The sequence below is a fragment of the Periophthalmus magnuspinnatus genome, chromosome 12 (genome assembly GCF_009829125.3).
Source record: "Periophthalmus magnuspinnatus isolate fPerMag1 chromosome 12, fPerMag1.2.pri, whole genome shotgun sequence".
NCBI classification, from domain to species: Eukaryota; Metazoa; Chordata; class Actinopteri; order Gobiiformes; family Gobiidae; genus Periophthalmus; species Periophthalmus magnuspinnatus.
In genome coordinates, this window is record NC_047137.1 from 18,336,316 (window position 1) to 18,359,286 (window position 22,971).

Below are 22,971 nucleotides of genomic sequence, written 5' to 3' on the forward strand. Positions count from 1 at the left end.
ACAGTCACATACTCAGGAGTCGAACCTACAACCTCAGGCTAACCACTCTGCCACACTCCTCCTCCATCTTGTTTCTGTTTCAGAGCCGACGTCGGGGCAGATCCAGGACGCAGTTGGAGAAGTCGTCAACAACATGATCAAACACTTCCATAAACCAGAAAAAGAGGTTTGATATAACTTTACATTTGTGTCAGATGCCCTCCCGTCCTCCTGTGTCCTGTGTGTCAGATGTGTGTGTGTGTTGCAGAGGGGCAGTGTGACGGTGTTGTTGTGTTCATGTGTGTGTGTGTGTTGCAGAGGGGCAGTGTGACGGTGTTGTTGTGTTCATGTGTGTGTGTGTGTTGCAGAGGGGCAGTGTGACGGTGTTGTTGTGTTCATGTGTGTGTGTGTGTGACGGTGTTGTTGTGTTCATGTGTGTGTGCGTGTGTGTGTGTTGCAGAGGGGCAGTGTGACGGTGTTGTTGTGTTCATGTGTGTCTGTGTGTTGCAGAGGGGCAGTGTGACGGTGTTGTTGTGTTCATGTGTGTGTGTGTGTGTGTGTTGCAGAGGAGCAGTGTGACGGTGTTGTTGTGTTCATGTGTGTGTGTGTGTGTGTTGCAGAGGAGCAGTGTGACGGTGTTGTTGTGTTCATGTGTGTGTGCGTGTGTGTGTGTTGCAGAGGGGCAGTGTGACGGTGTTGTTGTGTTCATGTGTGTGTGTGTGTGTTGCAGAGGGGCAGTGTGACGGTGTTGTTGTGTTCATGTGTGTGTGTGTGTGTGTGTGTGTTGCAGAGGGGCAGTGTGACGGTGTTGTTGTGTTCATGTGTGTGTTCATGTGTGTGTTCATGTATGTGTGTGTGTTGCAGAGGGGCAGTGTGACGGTGTTGTTGTGCGGTGACAACAGTCTGGTCACGGCTCTGGAGCAGCTCTTCGCTCACGGCTTCAAATCCTCACGACTCTTCCAGAAAAACATCTTCGTCTGGGACTTTGTGGGTGAGTGGAGCCACGGCGCCCCCTGCTGGCGAGAGACACTGTTTGTGCCACGTTTTATCGATATCGAATCACACGAGCAGGCGGGGGTTTGACCATAGACTGTTTATATGAATGGACATTGCTAACCCGCCGCCGCCGCCGCGGCGTTCCAAACAGGAAGTGATCATGGACGTGCTAACATTTTAAGACCAAAATGACGAGTCTGAGAGAAGTGACTGTTTTCTAATGTAAAGTGAATTGGAGTTGATTGAGCCGGAAGTGCGCCCGTGATCACTTCCTGTTTGGAACGCGGCGGCTAGCAGGTTAGCTACGTCTATTTATATAAACAGGATATGGTCCAAACTTTGACCGGTCGTGGACGTAGCTTTGTCTGTTTGTAGTTAAATAAATACATTGGAAAATAAAATAAATGTGTCATCAGAGAAAGCCTGTGCTCACATGGCCTCAGCGCAGCGAGGGGCGGACCTCAGGGCGGACCTCAGGGCGGACCTCAGGGATCAGGACCAGGGCCGCTGTTCTTTCTGCCGATACGTTCAGGCCATCAACTCATCGTCTCGGAGCGTCGGGAAGGACGGGAAGTTCCAGCTGCTCGTGTGTCTCGGCACCAGGTAAATATTCAAAAAGACTCATAGGCTGTGTCCGAATGTCTCCCCCAGCCCCTCACCCCTCACCCCTCGCTCACTCCACAGACAAGAAAGTCTAAAGGATAAACGTTCATTTGTCATAACTCCTAATCAGATTGGATTGACACAAGTTTTTATGGACTAATAACGTACACATTTTTGTCAAGATGGATCTCACATAAACGGATGGGATTATTCATTTTTTTGGTTGTGTAAATTCTCGCTCCGTTAACACCTTAAGCTAAAGTAAGCGGTTAGCATTAGCAACCGCACAATCAGGATCCACAGTGATAAACCAGAGCTTCATCTACTTCAGTCGTGTTGTGTCCAGTTAAAGACCCGTCTGTGTCCGCTCTTTTTCCAACTCTCCCGGTGCATTGTGGGATATACTGATGCCCACTACTTTTCACGGTGCATTGTGGGAAATTTTGAGTGCACTACTTTTTTCTCCAACAGGACATTCAGACAGCACTAAGCCCTTAAATAGTGCCCCCTGTAGGACTAGTGTGGACATTCGCACACAGTCCACATGTTTAAGTGAAAAGGCGGCGGTCGGCTCTAGATCCCAAAAGAAACAATCCGTCAAGATTTTACTACAAATCTTACTTTGTTTGAAAAATAATAATTTTCATAGCAACAAGTTTGACCCTATTAAAAACACACAGCAGCTGTAGTGCGCCCTCCAGTGGACACGAACGCACACTACACTTAACAGTCACATTGAAACATTAATCAAATTATTTCCCTCCTCTCCCTCCCTCCTCTCTCTCTCTCCCTCGTCTCCCTCCTCTCTTTCTCCCTCCTCTCTTTTTCCCTCCTCTCTTTCTCCCTCCTCTCTTTTCCCTCCTCTCTTTCTCCCTCCCTCCTCTCTCTCTCCTCCCTCCCTTCCCCTCTCCCTCTCTCCCTCCCTGCTCTCCCTTTCTCTCCTCTCTCTCTCCTACCTCCTTTCTCTCTCCCTCACTCGTCTCTCTCTCCTCCCTCCCCCTTCTCCCCCTCTCTCTCCTCCCTCCCTCCCGCCTCCTCTCTCTCTCTCTCTCTCTTCTCCCTCCTCTCTCTCCCTCCCTTCCCCTCTCGCTCCCTCCGTCCTCTCTCTCCCTCCCTCCTCTCTCCCTCCTCTCCCTCCCTCTCTCTCTCTCCCCTTCCCCCTCTCCTCCCTCCCTCCTCTCCCTCTCTCTCTCTCCCTCTCTCTCTCCCCCTCCCTCCTCTCTCTCCCTCCCTCCTCTCTCTCTCTCCTCCCTCCCTCCTCTCTCTCTCCCTCCTCCCTCCTCTCCTCCCTCCCCCCTCCTCTCTCCCTCCCTTGTCTCTCTCTCTCCCTCCCTCCTCTCCCTTTCTCTCCTCCCTCCTCTCCTCCCTCCCTCCTCTCTCTCTCTCCTCCCTCCCTCCTCTCCCTCCCTTCCCCTCTCCCTCCCTGCTCCCCCCCCCCCCCCCCCCTCCCCTCCCTCTCCCCAGGGACCGTGTGCTGGCTCAGTGGCTCCCCCTGTTGTCCTCTTGTCCTGTGACGTTTCAGTTTTATGAGGACTGGGCTCTGATTCGAGACGTTTCAGCCGTGGACAGTCTGAGCCAGGTCCTCCTCACTCTGCACCACTTCCCCCTGAGACTGGAGGCTTCACTGGTCAAAGGAATACGGCTCTGAACCAGGACTAAACCAGGACTAAACCAGGACTAAACCAGGACCAGACCAGGACCAGACCAGGACTAAACCAGGACTAAACCAGGACTAAACCAGGACCAGACCAGGACCAGACCAGGACTAAACCAGGACTAAACCAGGACTAAACCAGGACTAAACCAGGACTAAACCAGGACTGAACCAGGACTGAACCAGGACTGAACCAGGACTAAACCAGGACTAAACCAGGTCTAAACCAGGACTAGACCAGGACCAGACCAGGACTAAACCAGGACCAGACCAGTACCAGACCAGGACTGAACCAGGACTGAACCAGGACTGAACCAGGACTGAACCAGGACTGAACCAGGACCAGACCAGGACCAGACCAGGACCAGACCAGGACCAGACCAGGACCAGACCAGGACCAGGACTGAACCAGGACTGAACCAGGACCAGACTAGCACCAGATCAGGACTAAACCAGTGCTAGAGAAGTCATATTACATAGACCAGGTTTAGTCCTGGTTTAGTCCTGGTTTAGTCCTGGTTTAGTCCTGGTCTAGTCCTGGTTTAGTCCTGGTCTAGTCCTGGTTTAGACCTGGTCTAGTCCTGGTCTAGTCCTGGTTTAGTCCTGGTTTAGTCCTGGTCTAGTCCTCTCATCTGTTGTGTACAGTGTTTTGTGTAAATATGTGTGAATACTTAGAAATGTAAGGTTTATTTTTTTACTGTTCAAACTGTCATTAAAATCTGCAAAAAACAATGATCTGACTTTATGTGGTTATCCTGTCTCCTCCCCCCAGTGAGGAAGTTGTGGGTTCGACTCCCCATCTCTGAGTGGAGTGTGCTTGTTCTCCCTGTGTGACTGGCAGAGTGGTTAGCCTGTCTCCTTCAGTGGGAGGTAGAATCTGATTTTTGATACTTTTGACCTGATTTCTCCCGTTTATTTGAGCTGAAAATGTCCTGCCTCAGTACAGATTTATTATGTTCACAGGTTTTGAATTGATTGTTTTTTTCTGTTTTTATTTGTATATTTTTGTTGCTCAAATTCTGAATATGTTCAAAATAAACCCTCAGCCTTTGCAGCAGGTCTCACACAATAATAAAAATTACATCGCTCAGACCAGCTTCACCGGGGCCCCACCCTGGAGCACCCGCCCCATGTCCTGGGGTCGTCCTTCCGAGGACCCACCTCCTGCGGGAGGATCCGTGGAAGGCTGGTGCGAAGAGATCTGTCGAAGGCGGGGCCTCGACAACTGGATCTCCAGACATGGAGACCATCTCTGGAGACATGTCACTTCGCCGGGTGGGAAGGAGCCTGAGCGTTAGTGACTGGATACAGTCGGCCTGACCTCCACACACAACGTGAACTCTGGAACCCAACTCCTTAAGAGGGGCTGGACTCCCCCGGTCTATGGCGTTGCCCGCGGGGAGCGGCGGCGGGCTGGTGTGGGCTTCTTGCCCCACAGCTCATCCGCCACGTGTTGGAGTTCACCCCGGTGAACGAGAGGGTCGAGAACAGGTCTCTCACTCTTGTGTCGGCCTCACGGCCAAACAGGAGTGTAGTTTGATAAACGATTGCCAAAGTGCATAGAAAATCAGATACAAAACAGATGACAACAAGATAAAAAGAGCATAACACAACAAAGCAACAGAACTTAAACAACTAAGGAGAAAGTCCACGTGTCCCCTGCTACACTGATGTCTCTCCCGAATGTCAAATTAACCCTGCATAAACCCCTCCTCCACAGGAAGCCCCTCCCCCTGTACGCACCATGTCCTCCACAGGAAGCCCCTCCCCCTGTACACACCATGTCCTCCACAGGTGCTGTGGGTGGAACATGACCTGTATCTTATATTTAAAACATCTCTCAGGTTCAAGTCCCTTTACTAAAGTGTTTAACCAAATAAACTATAGACACTGACACAAAGAAATAAACAAACTTAAACCAGTTCTCCCTCCACGTGGTCCGGCCCACGACCACACCCAAGTCTATAAAAAGTGGCAGACGTAGGACACGCCCCCTCTGTGTCTGGACCATGTGGAGAATTGACACAATAACTGAATTAACTACATTTAACCAAATAAAATATTTTTAAACTAACAAGTGTGTGGTGATTTAACTAAGTGAAAAACTAAACAAAACAAACCCGGGATATTTCAATTTAGTTTTATTTTGGAAAATTTTGGAAAATGAACAAACAAAACAGATGGGAATATTAAAAGGGACAAAGGCCCACTTTGTCACATATATATGTATATGTGTATATATATATATATACACACACACCCATATATATACTATTTATTGATTTTATATATATATATATATATATATATCTCAATAAATAGTACTGTGACTAGTCCGTGCTGGGGGTGGGGTTCTTGATGATGGAGCAGCTCTTCTGTGGACTCTTTGATCGTAGATGGGTGGAGGAGTCACACTGATCTTTCTGGGAGCTTGACCTATGCTCCTGTATACGACCTGGTACTTTTACTCAGATACTTTCTACACTCCTAGGTGTGAAAGTACTGCTCCTTTACTCTAGAACAAACAGCGCCCCCTACAGTGCAGTGCAGAAGCATCTATATTTGGACACTCGCCTGCTTCACCGGAGCTTGCGTCCGCCTCCATCTCTGATCGGGCAGAATCTGAGGCAGTTGCAAAGCTCTGGGCCTTTGTTTGGTGTTAGAGCTTTCGTTCAGAATAATGAGCTCGCCACATTTTTTGGGTCCGATCTGCGGAATTTTGATTTTTTCCTGAGTGACTTTCGAAGTATTTGTCAGGACACATCTGTTGGTGGGCTCAGTCGGCTTCACAGGGAAAGGAGATGACATCGATGCTCTTCGCAACAGTTTTTGGGGAGCGCGGGTTCGCTGTGGGGCTGCAGGAGGGGGCCGTGGCGTGTACAGAGAGGGCACTTGTTGTTGTTTCCTCTCTGGACGCTCAGCTTTAACTTTAGACGCCTTCTCTGTCTCTCTCTGCTTGGACTTCTGACGCTCGGTCTCCAGTAGGCGGCGCTCTCTCTCCCACTGCTCATTCTGGAGGTGGTGCTCCTCAAGGGAGATGACAGTTCTTTGATTGGCCAATGCTCTCTGGACCTCCCACTCCACCTGCTCCTCGTAGTATGTGTGCTCCCGTCTCTTGGCGTCTCTCGCGAGCTCCTCTTGCTCTTGCATCTTCTGCCTCTTCTGCAGGAGACATTTGTGATCCGCCATGGAGCTGTTAAACTTCACGTTCTGCCGATGCATCTGCCTCCTCTGCTCGGCCTTCTGACGCTCAGTCTCCAGTAGGCGGCGCTCTCTCTCCCTCTGCTCTTTCTGAAGAAGGAGCTTGCTCTGTTGCTCCTCCCTCTTTTGCTCCTCCCTCTTTTGCTCCTCCTTTCTCTGCACCTGTCTTTTGCAGTTGGTGTCTCTCTCCTCCTCTTTGGGTCGCTGCTGCTCCCCAGTGGCATTAAACACGTCTGGGTGAGGTGAAGGAGCACGCTTGTGTCTTCTCTTCTGCACCTTTAGTTCTGCGGTCTCCATATTGTAAGTGCTGGCAGACTGCAGGAGGTGCTGTTTCTCCTCCTCTTGCTTGTCTCTAACTTTGGACGCCTTCTCTCTCTTTCTCTGCTCGGACTTCGGCCGGAGCAGAGTTTGGTTGTCCTTCTGTACTTTGAACATGTGGACGATGCTCTTGATCTCCAGTAAACTGACTGTGTCTTCTGTGGCCTTGGTTTTGGACCTGTCTAGGACCTTTGGTTTTACCCTACTTTTGTGCGAACTTTGTGATGTCACTCGTCAAAGTCTCTCGTTACCATGGCAACAGCGAGCCATGACAACCGGCTGCAGAATCGGTGTTTTGTTTTTCAGATTCTAGAATGTGATGAGCCTAAGTAATACACGGACTCTCCTGCTGTTTTCATGTCGCTCTGAGGTGTGTCCTGTCTGTAGAATTACACACATCCAGCCTCACTCTTTTATCTGCAGGTCCAATGGTGAAAAGTAGGACATATTTTTAGTCCATATTTGAGTTCCTCTTTCCCCAAAACGATCTTCCTCTTCATCCATTGATAAAGTTAACTTCACTATCTTTTAGTCTTTTAGTTTGTAAAACACCCATTCAAATGTCCCTCTGCTGCCTCCGTGCACTCAGAGCGCACCTGGAGGGGAGGGGTCCTTCACACAGGTGTAAACAGCTGTCCACACCGCTGCCCGACTGTATGTAGGGAGCACATATCTATTTACTGGAAATAAAACACATCTAATCGTTTAAGAGAGATATTTAGACTAGGATAAACACCCCAGTGCTGTTTAGTTTTCACATAAACCTTTCCAATCATTATTTTCAATATAAATGCACGGGCTCTAGGGGCCCTCTGGTGGCCTCGGGGCCCTAAGCAGCTGCTTAGTCTGTATCTAGTCTGGGCCCTGACTGTAATGAGCTTCTTCACATCAGTACATGAAAACAACAGAAACCATCAGTGCTCAGTATGAACTCAAATAAACCTATAATATCATTACATAAATAAAGACAAAAACGTGTACATTAATATTTGGAAACACATTTGGAATCTGCACAGTTAAAGGAACTATGAAAGGAAGCATAATTACTCTAGTTCTAATTCATTTAGACTATTTGGATGAGGCCTGTGTTAAATCTGATCTTTGGAATTTTGGGTTGCTGGTTTTAAGTAAATAAGCATCAACCCACCTTGGCCTTCATTTGTTTACACCACTGTATATTTGAAAAAACAAAACTGAGTTTATGTTTTTGACTTGGCTTCTGTCCTTTTTCTGTATTTGACTGTATTTTGTGTATGTGGTATTTTATGTTAAATGTGACCATCAACCTCTCCAGGGACAACAGATGGAAACAGCCTGTGGCTAAAATCTGGCATATTTACATATGTATCTTATGTTCATTAATATGCACTGTCCCTTTTCTAAATAAATAAATAAATAAATAAAACAATACAAAAATGTTGAAGAGATTAATCTAAATATTGGTCATAAAAAACATCCATCCATTTATTTTCTTCCTCTTATCTGGGGCCAGATTGCGAGGCATCAGTCTAAGCAGGGACTCCCAGTCTTCCCTCACCCCAGACACTTCCTCCAGCTCCTCTGGTGAGACCTGAAGGTGTTCCCAGGCCAGAGAGACATAGTCCCTCCAGCGTGTCCTGGGCCTTCCCTCTTCCTGGTGGGACTTGCCTGGAACACCTCCCTAGTGTTCCGAGCACAAAAAAAAAAAAAAAGAAACAGAAGAGGAAAGAGAAGGATTTCGGGAACATCAAAACATGGAACTAAGAAATCAAATCCAACCTTCTTAACTCTCACTCAAGGTTGCAATTCCTTTTTTAGTGTTCGTTTTTTTTAAGTGTTTGTGTTAGGGAGCTCTGAATTTTGCCAGTGAATAGGCTAAGTTATGATTTGTAATTTATTATTTTAATGACAGTTCCCTTTATTTTATTTAATGGGTTGTGTGCAGAGACTCTATAAACAAGTAAAAATGTAAAAGTAAAAAAAAGTTATATATACAGTCTATGGTTGTGTCCTTGATTCTAAACTGTAATTCAGTACATCTGGTAAAACTATGTGCTTGTACCTTTTATTGTTTTCCTCTGTGTTCTGCTCTTTTTGTTTGTTGAAATCTCTTTATATGGTAACCAAGTATTATTTATTCTTTTCTCTTTTTTTGTAAATAAAAATATCTATTGTCCCCAGTTATGATTTTTTACGTCACTGGGCAAAAGTTTACCCTTTTTTTTTTTTTTTTTGGCAAAACTTTACCTGCGTCGCGCTATTTTTTTTATTACGTCACTTCCTGCTCGCGGCCTTCTCCCAGAGTTTGATCCAAAATGGCGTCCGCGCAGTTAACGGATGAGGAGCTTTTCTCTGAGCTGAAGCGCCTCGGCTTTATCGCCGGCCCGGTCACCGAACACACCCGGCCCGTTTACCTGAAGAAACTGAAAAAGCTCCGCGAAGAGCACCTGGAACAGCAGCGGGGCAGTTTACGGCAAAGTAAGACGCAGACCAAGACTCGGAGTGCGGCTCTAAACAACAACAGTACCAGCCCGAGCGGCGCCAACAGCAGGCCAGCGGGCTCTCGGCCAGCCAGACCCGGCCGGAAGTCCGCTGTGCTCGGCTTCAGCTCCGACGAATCAGACGCCGAAGCTCCGCAGAAAAGGAAAGGCCTAAATCACGGCGCTAAGGCGAATAAAGGCTCTGGTTTATCTCCGTCTCCAAACGCAAGACTCAACCCACAGATAAGTTCTGCTAACGCGAGTTTAAGCGACACTGGAAATGTGCGGAAAAGCGGCGGCGGTAATCCCACTTTTGCTAGCCCGCGAAGCGTGTCTCTGAGCTGGGCGAACCGAGCCAAAACCAGCGCCACAGAGGAGGACGGAGCCAACGACGAATCCGGGGAAGAGGACGACTGTGATGGGGACCAGGGGCAGGTCAAATCCCGCTCTTTAAACGGGAGCAGGACCTCGCATTTGGGCGCAATTAAACCCAAGCAAATCGGGGACTACTCCGACTCCGACGAGGAAGAGGGGGCTGGGGGCAACGGCAGACCGAGCCCTCCCCAGGACCCGGGACAGCCTCGCAGAGTCCTCAACCGAGCCTCGTACACGTTTAAAGAGGTCAGACCCAGCGGCCCAGACATGGTCTCTCTGCGGAGGGACGAGCTGGAGCTGGGGCCTACCCGACGAGAGCCCATAGGAGCCTCCAAACCGGGCCACAACTTCTCCAGAAACTACTCCGAAAACCACGGGACCGACGCGGACACCAACAACCACGTTTCCGGGAGAGAGCCGAGGGATGGCGGGGTTTATTCCTACACAAACTCGGGGCTGAGGTCTCGATTTTCCGCCTACAGCAGCGTGTCTCCACAGGTGGGTAGAGACGGTGTGTGTGGGTCCTCCAGGTCGGACTCGGTTTGGTTTGGACACTAGACCGGGCTAGTCCACATTAAGTCCACTTTGACTCACAGTAGACCTGATTTAGTCCGGGTTTATCCCTGGTCTTGATGGGTTTTTTTCCCCAGATAACAGCAAGACTAATGAATGAACTGCTGAGCTAAAACAGACATTTCAGAACATGTTTGTAGAAGGACAGACTATATTTATACAATTCCCAAACACAATATATGTTTAATTATCTTGCTATGGTCATTTAGGATGTCACTGCCTGGCTCTACACAATTTCAGTGATGGTTTGGATTATAAAAACAGAATAGAGATCATTTTCAGGACAAATTTTGAAGTGGGTTATATTATTGAAGCAAATGTAGAGATGATACTGATTCCGAAACCACGGTGGTAATAAAAACACTCTTTCTTTATACAATATACTGTGATTTTCAACATTAAATGGTAGTACTTTGTTTTCTGTTCCCATGTGTCCTTGTATATGTGTGTAAACCCTCAGTGTCCAGTAGTGAAACATACAGAGACACATCATTATAACATCATTTCTGTCCTGTCAGTGTGATTTTTTAGTATTGATACCTGCGAAACATGTGTGTTGAGGTTTGATACGAGTTTTAGTATTGATTAATGTCTGATTTTCAGTACTTTGGACAACCCTAAAGTCCAAATGGAAATATAAAAGATCATTTAATGTTGAAAATCACATTCTGTCGTCTAAAGAAAGAGTGTTTTTATTATTAGCGTGGTGGTTTTAGTTTCGTGACAACACTAGTCCAGTCTTAAAATGATAATACCACCGTTTGATCATCGTCAGGTGATTTCGTGACAGGTCTGTGATGGACAGTTGGACATTTAAAGAAACTACGCTCCTACATATCGCAAAACTGACCGGTGTAGCTTTAATCCATGTTCTAACGCTGTTCCCTCCTCAAAAACAGACCTGGAGTTGTGTTGTTTCATTCACATGTTTGAGTCACACTTTATTATTAGTCTGTGACATCTACAAAGCTCAAAACGCAACGTTCCACCTTGTGATGTCATCAAAAGGGAGTTTTCATGTGAACAGCTCCTTTTACCTTTAGTTCAGTCGAGATAAGTGACAATTCCAGGACTGAAATGATCCAAATGATTCTATAAATGAAGGTGTGTGGAGTTTAAAAACACGGCGCACTTCCTGTATCACCACATGATGACATCACAAGGTGGAACGGAGTGTGTGAATGAAACAAAACGCAACTCCAGGTCTGTTCGAGATGAGGAAACGGCTTTAGAACAGAGATCAGAAAAGAGTTTGATATGGACCACTATTATTTTGTGCTGAAAATTACGTTCAATCGCCAAAGTGTTGTTGTTTTTTTTTTCCATCATTGTCTCAAAATCCGTCCAGTTTGACATTTTCGTATCGTGACTCTTGCAGTTTGTAAATTGTTTGTTCTGCCTGTTCCAGAGTTACAGAGGGACTTACTCCAACCACAGCCGCAGCGTGGGGCAGCGGCGGCCGGGCCCAGACGAGGAGCTCCTGCAGCAGTTCAGACGGGAGGGCGAGACGGCGTCCTCCGGCAGGTTCAGCGCTCACTACCTGTCCATGTGTCTGCTCACCGCCGCCTGCCTCTTCTTCCTGACGCTCGGGTTCATGTACCTGAGGATGAGGGGCGCGTCGGAGAGCGATACGGCCGGTGAGTACGGGGCTCGGACGGGGCTCGGACGGGGCTCGGACGGGGCTCGGACGGGGCTCGGACGGGGCTCGGACGGGGCTCGGACGGGGCTCGGACGGGTTTTGTCTAACTGCTGTTTTATCGTTTAGAGACTTGTACTTTGTGGTGACATCATGACGAGGGGGTGCTCTACATGTGTGTCTGTGGGGGAATGTTCAGCAGTTACCGTGGTGACACAATGTGCACAATAGCAAACGCAGCCCAAAAAGTGTTAAAATAGTTCGTAACTCGAGGAAAAAAAAGCTCATCGGTCTTATATCTTTACTTTTTCGACACTTTGCAGCTGATGTTGTCAATGTTCTCTGGGGGTGTGACGCTAACTGTAGGCACTGCTCTGTCTGAAGCTCTTACTCAAGTTAGACTTTAGTCGGAGCTTTGTTTTAACGCAATCTGACCATAAAGCACTGACTTGGCTGGAACTCCCAACAGGTGACCCTCTCTAATAACATTACAGTTACAAGCTAGCATTAGCATTAGCATTAGCCAACAGGTTTTTGTGTAAAATCAAACTCTAAACGGGACCATGAGCTTGGACTGATCACAGGCTCCTGAACATGAGCTCTTTAAATCACTTTTTCTATTTCTTGAGTTTCCATAAACTTTTTTGGTAGCGTTTGCTAATGTGAGCGTTGTGTCGCCATGGTAACCGCTGAGCATTCTGCCATAGACATGTAAAATCCTCCCCAGCGTGATGTCGCTTTAAAATTAGTTGCTTGTGATTCAGTGAGTTTATTTACTATTTTTCTTACAGTTTGGAGCCATCCCTTTGGCCGTGAGTTTGACGAGACTTATGTGAGTGTTTTTCTTTTTAGAAGTTACTTTTTTTAAAATCTTGAATAATTAAAGAAATGATAATTATTCAGAGTGACTTATTTTATGTTTTTCTTTAGAATGAGACGGAGAGAGCCCTCATTTTGAATCTGATTCTGCGTCTTCATGACCAGCTGGCCTTAGTCGCAGGTTTGTAAACATCACCTGGTTTATAAAACGTGTTTGTTACAGACGTAGGTCATAAACTCATGAGTCTTGTCCAGCTCCAGTTCAAGTGTTTCTGCTGCTGTGACGCTTGGACCAATCAGACTGAAGTGTTTGTTTGAACGCTCTGATCATTAAATCGCTTTCAGAGAGAGTCATTCCAGATCCATGTGTAGATGTGAATGAGAACAACGAGGCAGACGCTGAGGAATTATTCAGATGTTGATAATGTGTATTTTGAGACACATACTCTGATATATATTTATTTTTAAAATCTTTTTCGCTCTGCCCTTGAACTAAAATGAGTTTGGTCTTGGTTTACAGCTGGTTTACTTCATGTTTATATCTGATTAAAAAGTTTAGACTCGGTTTAGTTCTCAGTTTGGACCCGGTTTAGTTCTCAGTTTGGACCCGGTTTAGTTCTCAGTTTGGACCCGGTCTAGTTCTCAGTTTGGACCCGGTCTAGTTCTCAGTTTGGACCCAGTCTAGTTCTCAGTTTGGACCCGGTTTAGTTTTATGTTTGGACCCGGTTTAGTTCTCAGTTTAGACCCGGTTTAGTTCTCAGTTTAGACCCGGTTTAGTTCTCAGTTTAGACCCGGTTTAGTTCTCAGTTTAGACCTGGTTTAGTTCTACTTAATGTTCTAGTCTCTCAGGACGCCTCTTAAATGCCTGACTCTTTACAGGAGACTACGACTGTGGAAACCAGCAGAACGTGAGCAGGAGTGTGTCCATAGACGAGGCCACAGCCTTTTTACAGGTAAATCTGATTTGTCCCATTTGTCTTGTAGTACTTTTATATTATATGTAGTGTTATTTTTATTACTAAGGAGTAGACTCTATAATGACTCTGATACCACGACGATCATGAACAATAGAATGTGATGTTCCACATTATGGTCGTACTTTTTTCTATTGGTATGTGTCTTTATATCTGTGTAATGTGTCCCACACCTGTGAAAGACACCGTGTCCCACACCTGTGAAAGACACCGTGTCCCACACCTGTGAAAGACGCCGTGTCCCACACCTGTGAAACAGAGACACATTATTATATTCAGCAAAGGTTCATTTGTCAATGAGACTTTTTAGTGTAAACACCTGTGAAAAATGAGTGATCAAAACTAAATCTAGTATCAAAACTAGACACTCATTTCAGTGTCTGATTTCGATCTGTACAGTGTGTGTGTCTACAGTGTGTGTGTGTCGGGGATGTGTGTGTGTCTACAGTGTGTGTGTCTACAGTGCAGAGTTGTGTTGTATTGCAGCCCTGGTCTTTATCACAGACGTGTCTAATCTTCTCTGTTCTTTTTGTAGACGCAGAATGAGAAGTTTGACAGTTTTTTCGTTGTTTCTCTGGAGTGGATCCTGAAGACGAGTCAGGACGTGGTGGGAATCAGGTGAGACGATGAAGAGGCGACAGGCTTCAGTTTGAATCAGTCCTGTTGTGCTTGTGTCTCTATGGTTCTCACCTCTGACCCTGTGGATCATTTTGTTACTTTAAAGTCGTTTTACATGAATATTATGATTTAAAAAGTGTAAATTATTACAAGTCCGCTGACTTCCACATTAGAAAATCGCGTTGCCCAATTGGAGTTGATGTCATTATAAATGTCATCACAACAAAGCGCCGCATGCTGTAGCGCCCCCTATTTTTTAAATTTGACCAAAATGACGACGCGGTGCTGCTGAATCCTGCACGTGTCACTGATTAAGAAAATAAAACTGGAGAAGGAAGTACAGAGCAGTGAGCTCGTATCAGTGGAAGTGAAAACGGGAGAAGTATGAGTTTATAAAGGTTTTTTCATAATTTTGAGAGAGCAGAGTTTACAGTGACAGTGAAGTTGGCAACAAGTAGCATGCTAACAACACACTTACTTGAACAACACTTTGTAAATAGATGCAGACAGAACACAGTGGACTTAGCAGGTACAGGCCCTTTAATGTGGGATCTGTCGCTCTTTAGACAAATGTTCAGACGATACATTTACACGTCTCCAGCCTGTACTTGGTGCAGGTGGGTGACGTGCCTTGCCCAAGGACACAGGGTAAAGCGTTGGTGCATTTCCTCAGGCTGCTGGGAGCAGAGTCGAGCGAGCCCCTCACTGATGTGTCTGAGGTCCTCCGACTGGAGTCCACACATCCCAGAATGCCGTTCACCTGCAGATTCAGACGAGCTTTCTTCTCCGTCATCAACAAAGTTCTGCTCATCGCTGCAGGTACGACACACACACAGTCTGTACGACACACACACGGTCTGTACGACGCACACACGGTCTGTACGACGCACACACGGTCTGTACGACGCACACACGGTCTGTACAACGCACACACGGTCTGTACAACGCACACACGGTCTCTACGACACACACACGGTCTGTACGACACACACACAGTCTGTACGACACACACACAGTCTGTACGACGCACACACGGTCTGTACGACGCACACACGGTCTGTACGACGCACACACGGTCTGTACGACGCACACACGGTCTCTACAACCGACACACAGTCTGTACGACCGACACACAGTCTGTACGACCGACACACAGTCTGTACGACCGACACACAGTCTGTACGACCGACACACAGTCTGTACGACCGACACACAGTCTGTACGACACACACACGGTCTGTACGACACACACACAGTCTGTACGACACACACAGTCTGTACGACACACACAGTCTGTACGAGACACACACAGTCTGTACGAGACACACACAGTCTGTACGAGACACACACAGTCTGTACGAGACACACACAGTCTGTACGACACACACACAGTCTGTACGACACGCACACAGTCTGTACGACACGCACACACACACACACACTGCACAACAGTTTTAGTCCTGGTTTAAATCTAGATTAGACCTGTTTTGGTCCTGGTTTAGTCCTGGTTTAGTCCTGGTTTAGTCCTGGTTTAAATCTGGTTTAGTCCTGGTTTAGATCTGGTGCTACTCTGAAGCCAAACCTTTTCTTCGGTGGCACTTTGTGTGAAGCGTTTGATCTGCTGTTCTAACCTCATAACCTTCACGTCCCTGTGTGTTTGTTTGTTTGTTTTTTTGTGTGTTTGTGTGGGCGCCGCAGTGGTGGGCGGGGCCTGGGGCGTGGTCTGTTATGTGAAGTTTCACTGGAGACGAGAGGAGGAGGAGACACGGCGAATGTACGACATGGTGGAGCGCATCATTGGTGAGTCCGCCGCTTACACGCACGTCCTGTTTGACTCACGGTAAAGGAGCAGTGTGGAACTTTTCTGGTCAAGGATACTGATTGGCTCTTTGGTCTTTGGTTGCTATGATACACACGCTGGGATTTCCAAATGTGGAACCTGGCTCCAGATCAGCCTCTTTACCTGCTCCAGCCTCGAGCTTCATCTGACTGGAGCTAAACGCAGTGGTGGCGTCACATTCACACAGGTCACTCCTTTACACTGTGGGAGTATCCGAGTACACGGTCTGTGGGAGTATCCGAGTACACGGTCTGTGGGAGTATCCGAGTACACGGTCTGTGGGAGTATCCGAGTACACGGTCTGTGGGAGTATCCGAGTACACGGTCTGTGGGAGTATCCGAGTACACGGTCTGTGGGAGTATCCGAGTACACGGTCTGTGGGAGTATCCGAGTACACGGTCTGTGGGAGTATCCGAGTACACGGTCTGTGGGAGTATCCGAGTACACACTGAGTAACTATTCTGGTTAGTTTTGCAGAAAACAGTCGGACAATCAGATGAACACACGGTGGATTTGATCCTTCAATTCCCCAAATTGTACAGTTGTAGTGAGATATTCTTCACCACGAAACTGATAAAGTTATATTTATCTATTTATTTATTTGCATTAAGTCGTTTTAGACCTAAACAGAGTAATTTCACTTGGCACAAGCTGAAGTGTCAGTCATAACCTCTGTGTTTGTGCAGATGTTCTGAGGAGCCACAGTGAGGCCTGTCAAGAGAACCAGGAACTGCAGCCATTTCTGCCCATCCCCCACGTCCGGGACTCCCTGGTCCAGCCCCAGGACAGGTCAGTGCTACAGTCCTGGTCTTGTGCTCATTTTGTTCCCATCCCTAGTCCATTATTACCTATATTTTTGTGTTTGTTTGTTTTTGTTTTTTTTAGAAAAAAGATGAAGAAGGTTTGGGATCGCGCCGTAAAGTTCCTCTCCGCTAACGAGTCCAGGATCCGGACCGAGACCCAGCTCATTGGGGGGGCGGACTTCCTGGTCTGGAGGTGGATCCAACCTTCACTGGGAGACAAGAACACACTGTCCTGCTCCAAAGTGTGGCAGGGCAAAGGTGAGTGCAGAGGAGGGACAGGGAGTATATGGTGCAGAGGAGGGACAGGGAGTATATGGTGCAGAGGAGGGACAGGAGGAGAACAGCAGAGTGGAGGGTGCAGAGGAGGAGAGTGAAGATATAAATACATGTATAGATGAATAATATTTATGCTGCGGAGGAGAGGGTCAGATGAAGCAGAAGATGCAGAGGATCTTTTGTTGATGCATAAACTGACTTGTGAAACTTTTCTCAGCTTTTCCGCTGGATCGAAGGAATTCTCCTCCGAACAGCCTGACGCCGTGTTTGAAGATCAGGAACATGTTCGACCCGGTCATGTGAGTGTCTTTATGAAGTACAAGACCTAATGAACCCAATCACCGAACTTCTATTAAAATTCAGTTTCACGACCCAAATATCTGGTGGATGTTCCAGTCTGCACTTGTCTGTGCTGTTGGTCTAAAGCCTCACTGTGGGACTTTTCTCGTCTGCTTCAGGGAGGTGGGAGAAAACTGGGACCTGGCCATTCACGAAGCGATTCTGGAAAAGTGCAGCGACAACAACGGCATCGTGCACATCGCAGTGGACAAGAACTCCAGAGAGGTCAGACTGTGCAACGAATGAACGAACGAATGAATGAACGAACACACACGGAATGAATGAACACACACGGAATGAACGAACACACACGGAATGAACGAACACACACGGAATGAACGAACACACACGGAATGAACGAACACACACGGAATGAACGAACACACACGGAATGAACACACACGCACGGAACGAACGAACACGGAACGAACGAACGAACACACACACGGAATGAACAAACATGTCAGTGTTTGGTCTGTCTTTGGTCAGTGCATAAGAGTGAACTGAAAACAGACTGACCAGACACTGACTTCAACAGACGTGACCCGTCGAGTGTCCGTCCTGTTGTTTATTTTCTGGGAGGATCTAATGGAGATTTTTTCAGCCGACATCCAGTATTTGTTACGTTAAAGTAAAGTTCACATGTGGACTTTTCAGTTTTGAAATAACCTCATGTATTTATCTGGGTTTAAAATAACGTCACTTCTTTGTACAGCTGCATTTTTAACACAGTTCCCCTTTTTTTCCTTTTTTTGTTAAATTGAGTCTGTTCAGTTAATCGTTGCCGCCTGTAGATTTGTTAAGTGTCAAAAATCAGACACTAAACTAGTATCAAAACTAGATATAATCATTTCAGTGCGATGTTAAGATGGTTCTTTTACAGCTTAAATCTTTATTATAATGAACTAAACCTGTTCTGTACCTGTGGATTGTTTTAAATGGGTTTGTTGATGACTCCTCCTCCTCTTCCTCTTCTCTCTCGTCCTCCTCCTCTTCCTCTTCTCTCTCGTCCTCGTCCTCTTCTCTCTCGTCCTCGTCCTCTTCTCTCTCGTCCTCCTCTTCTCCCTCGTCCTCCTCGTCCTCCTCTTCCTCTCGTCTCTCAGGGCTGTGTGTACGTGAAGTGTCTGTCTGCGGAGCACTCGGGGAAGGCCTTCAAAGCTCTGCATGGCTCCTGGTTCGACGGTAAAGCTCCAAACTCACAGGGACACGGGGAGGGCATCTGACACACAGGGACACAGGAGGACGGGGAGGGCATCTGACACACGGGGACACAGGAGGACGGGGAGGGCATCTGACACATTTATACATTTCCTTTGTGTGTATCTTCAGGTAAACTGGTGACCGTCAAGTACCTGCGATTGGACCGGTACCACCAGCGCTTCCCACAGGCCCAAAACTGTACTACACCTCTCCACAGCGCCAGACTCCACAGCGCCTCCACCTGCTCCTCCTGAGAACTGCACCTCTCCTCTGTTCACTGTACAACGAGACCAAAGGGGGAACTAAACCAGGTCTAAACCAGGACTAAACCGGGACTCAAACCCCTCCTCAAGTCCACAAACTCCACACACACCAGTAACTTTTGCTTTTCGACCAGGGACTTTTTTTTTTTTTTTCCCCTAAGTGGAACAATTGAACAAACTCTACTCACTACTTCCTGTTTTACCTTTTTGCTCTGGAAAATTGCTGCATGGTATATTTTTTAGACAAACTTAACGAGATGTAAATAAAGCGGACGTGGCGGCACATGCTTTTATATTAAACCCCAAAATAAGCTCACGGTTTTGCTGCTCGCTCGACACACTCCAACACGATTCCACTCGCTCATCGTTTTTCATTCACAAAACAAAACACAACCCCGAGATCGAGTGCTCAATGGTCGTTTTTTGTTTTTTGTTTTTTTCAGTTTTGTGTCTTTGTAATTTCATTCCATGTTACACCATTTTCTGATCTGTTTCTAATGTTGTGTCCTCATCACAAACGGACCTGGAGTTGTGTTTTGTTTTTTGATTCTGCAGATTTACGCTGGGGTCTTCTCTCAAACTGAAAAAAAACACTCTGTTCCACCTTGTGATGTCATCGTGTGGTGATACAGGAAGTGCTCCGCTGTGTTTTTAAACTCCACACACCTTCATTTATAGAATCATTTGTTTCATTTCAGTCCTGGAGTTGCCACTTATCTCGACTGAACTAAAGGTAAAAGGAGCTGTTAACGTGAAAACTACCACTTGATGACATCACAAGGTGGAACAGGGTCACGCAAAACACAACTCCAGTTCTGTTTTTTGGAGGGAACAGCGTTAGAACATGGATCAAACCTCACAAGTGTCAGTTTTGTGTGATATAGGACCTTTTTAAATCCTGTTTTTGCAGTTAATCCAGATGCTTTTTCCATGTTGTCGTTAGCGTTCCGAAGGTGGGAACGCGTCCACTGTTTATTCCGCCTCACGCCACGAGTGGAAGTGTGCACGGTCGAGATTTTCAGATCAAAAATATATTTAGAAGCAAAACTTATTAAAGATTTATTCAGAATTAGATTAAGACTACGACAGTTTAACGAGATCTGAACCCCGAGAAAGATGGGACTAAAACAGTACAAATATGACCCGAACCAGGACCGAACCAGGACTGAACCAGGACCGAACCAGGACCGAACCAGGACCGAACCAGGACCGAACCAGGACTAAATGAGGACTAAATGAGGACTAAACCAGGACTAAACCAGGACTTCTCTGATCAGGTGTGAACATAACGGGTCATACTAAAAATGTATAAACCAAAACTAAACTAGGACTAAACCAGGACTAGGCCAGGAAACTAAACTAAACTAAACCTACACCCCTCCCCTCCTCCTCTAACCCTGAAACAGACTGTACAGCGCCACCACCGGCTTCTACTGAGAACTGCACCTCTCCTTTGTTCAACTAGGTCTTAACCAGGAACAACCAGGATCAAACTTGGACAAAACCAGGTCTTAAACAGGACCAAGCTAGGACTCAACTAGGATCAAACCAGGACTGGACCAGGACTGGACCAGGACTGGACCAGGACTGGACCAGGACTGGACCAGGACTGGACCAGGACTGGACCAGGACTAAACCCAAATCTTAACCAGGACTAAAGTTGGACTAATCTTCTGATAATCTACATAATAAACATATCTTGTTTCTCTGTGCTCTGTTAAAGCTTTACTGTGGAACTTTTCTGGTGGAGGATACTCCACTTTCTTGTCTCCATGGTTTCCTTAGAATGTTCCTCAGTAGGGCATTAAAACTTGACTCTTTGGCCTTTATCCTGTTCTGAGGGTCACTGACTGTGACCAGGCTTGCCTCTTGTCTCCGTGGAGATAGGTGTTTAATGCTGTACTGTGGAATATTTCAGACGAGGCGATAACGTCTCCATAAAGCCAAACAGGAAGCGGACCCAACACCAGAAAAGTTCCAGAGTGTAGCTTTAAATGGGTTGTAAACGTGGCGTCAGGCGGAGCGCTCCCTCTCAAAATGGCCGCCTTTAAACTGTCATGAAGCAGCAACGAAATCCAAAGTGCCTTAGACCTCCATGCAAGACCAAGACCGGGACCAGGACTAGGACCAGGACCAGGACCAGGACCAGGACCAGGACCAGGACTAGGACCAGGACCAGGACCAGGACTAGGACTAGGACTAGGACTAAGACCGGGACTAGGACTGAGTCAGAACTCAACCAGGAGTAGGACTAAACCTGGTTTACACTGGACCAGGGACTAGGACCAGGGACTAGGACCAGGGACTAGGACCAGGGACTAGGACCAGGGACTAGGACCAGGGACTAGGACCAGGGACTAGGACCAGGGACTAAACTAGACCAGGAACTAAACTAGACCAGGAACTAAACTAGACCAGGACTAAGTTTAGGTGTAAATTGTCATCTTGGACAAGACGGGTCTATCCCAGGACTACATCTGGACTAAACCAGGTCTGTCCCAGGACTAAATCTGGACTAAACCAGGTCTGTCCCAGGACTACATCTGGACTAAACCAGGTCTATCCCAGGACTACATCTGGACTAAACCAGGTCTATCCCAGGACTACACCTGGACTAAACCAGGTCTATCCCAGGACTACACCTGGACTAAACCAGGTCTATCCCAGGACTACACCTGGACTAAACCAGGTCTATCCCAGGACTACACCTGGACTAAACCAGGTCTATCCCAGGACTACACCTGGACTAAACCAGGTCTATCCCAGGACTACACCTGGACTAAACCAGGTCTGTCCGAGTTTAGCTTTAGTGTTTATATGAAAAGCGTGTATATTATAATATTTATTCTTACCCATCCATGGGCATGTTCTCATTCTGTCAATAGATGTTTTTTTTTTGTTTTTGTTTTTTTGTTTATAAAATATTTTTGTATTTGTGGCAGTGAGTTTGTGCTTCAGGACTAAACCACATGGGGCAGAGAAGGAGACTTTTTCAAATGTATTTTTCTGTATAGATTGTACATTGGTATATATGTATTAAGTGCTTATTATTATTATTATGATGCAGCAGTTGTGTTTTAGCCTCGGTCCAAAGTGCGAGACGGAGCACGGATCGGACTAAAACAGGGCGAATGGAATGGGTCAAATGTACAAACTTCAAATTAAAGGTTTATTAGGGTTTTTAAACTGGCTCTTGGCTTTTATTTTGAAAATTAATGCGTTGTATACATGAAATATTAAAGGACTCGACTGGGACCAAATCTTGGCCTTACAGACTAAAGTTGAACTAAATTTATCAGGGTTCAAAGTGGCTCTGGACTTTTATTTTGAAATGTGTTTGTGCATGTAATATTAAGTAACTAAACCAGGACTAAACCTTGACCTTTACTTGGACTAAAGTTGGACTCTTATTAGGGTTTTTTAATTGGCTCTGGGCTTTTATCTTGAAGAGAAATGTTTTTATATACATGAAATATTAAATAAATAAAACAGGACTAAAAAGGGTCTAAAACAGGTCTAAACCGGGTCTAAACCGGGTCTAAAACAGGTCTAAAACCGGGTCTAAACCGGGTCTAAACCGGGTCTAAAACGGGTCTAAAACGGGTCTAAACCAGGTCTAAACCAGGATTAAAACAGATTTTACCCAGGGATAAACCTTGGCCTTATGTGGACTAAAGTGGGACTAGGTTTATTAAGGTTTTTAAACTGTCTCTCGGCTTTTATTTTGAAGAGAAATGTATTGATGCATGAAATATTAAATGACTAAACCAGGACTAAACCAGGACTAAAACCAGGTCTAAACCAGGTCTAAACCAGGTCTAAACCAGGACTAAACCAGGTCTAAACCAGGTCTAAACCAGGGCTAAACCAGGACTAAACCAGGGCTAAACCAGGTCTAAACCAGGTCTAAACCAGGTCTAAACCAGGACTACCCCCTGTCCTCAGACTAAAGTCAGACTGTTGAGTTTTTAGCTGGCTCTGGTCTGTTCCACGCACAGGTGCAGTGTCTGATCTTTGCCTCTGGGGGGAGACATTTCGCAGCTG

General features: G+C 46.5%; 2 protein-coding genes across 2 annotated transcripts in view; both read left to right on the forward strand.

Moving 5' to 3' along the window:
- The window catches only part of LOC117379325 (DENN domain-containing protein 5B-like), a 30,449-nt gene extending 27,086 nt beyond the window's left edge, over positions 1-3,363 (forward strand). Inside the window, 4 exon segments of the mRNA XM_055225608.1 lie at positions 84-166; positions 844-970; positions 1,392-1,578; positions 3,043-3,363. Coding sequence (XP_055081583.1) covers positions 84-166; positions 844-970; positions 1,392-1,578; positions 3,043-3,226 — 581 coding nt within the window. The 3' untranslated portion in view covers positions 3,227-3,363.
- Positions 3,364-9,025: 5,662 nt separating this feature from the next.
- lemd3 (LEM domain containing 3) lies at positions 9,026-22,113 on the forward strand. Its single transcript, XM_033976359.2, has 14 exons — positions 9,026-10,083; positions 11,567-11,795; positions 12,586-12,626; positions 12,725-12,794; positions 13,493-13,566; positions 14,123-14,205; positions 14,879-15,024; positions 15,904-16,005; positions 16,733-16,835; positions 16,932-17,107; positions 17,343-17,424; positions 17,584-17,689; positions 18,568-18,646; positions 18,794-22,113. The coding sequence occupies exons 1-14, from the start codon at positions 9,046-9,048 to the stop codon at positions 18,916-18,918; spliced, it is 2,454 nt and encodes an 817-aa protein (XP_033832250.1). The 5' UTR covers positions 9,026-9,045; the 3' UTR covers positions 18,919-22,113.
- Positions 22,114-22,971: the final 858 nt, after the last annotated feature.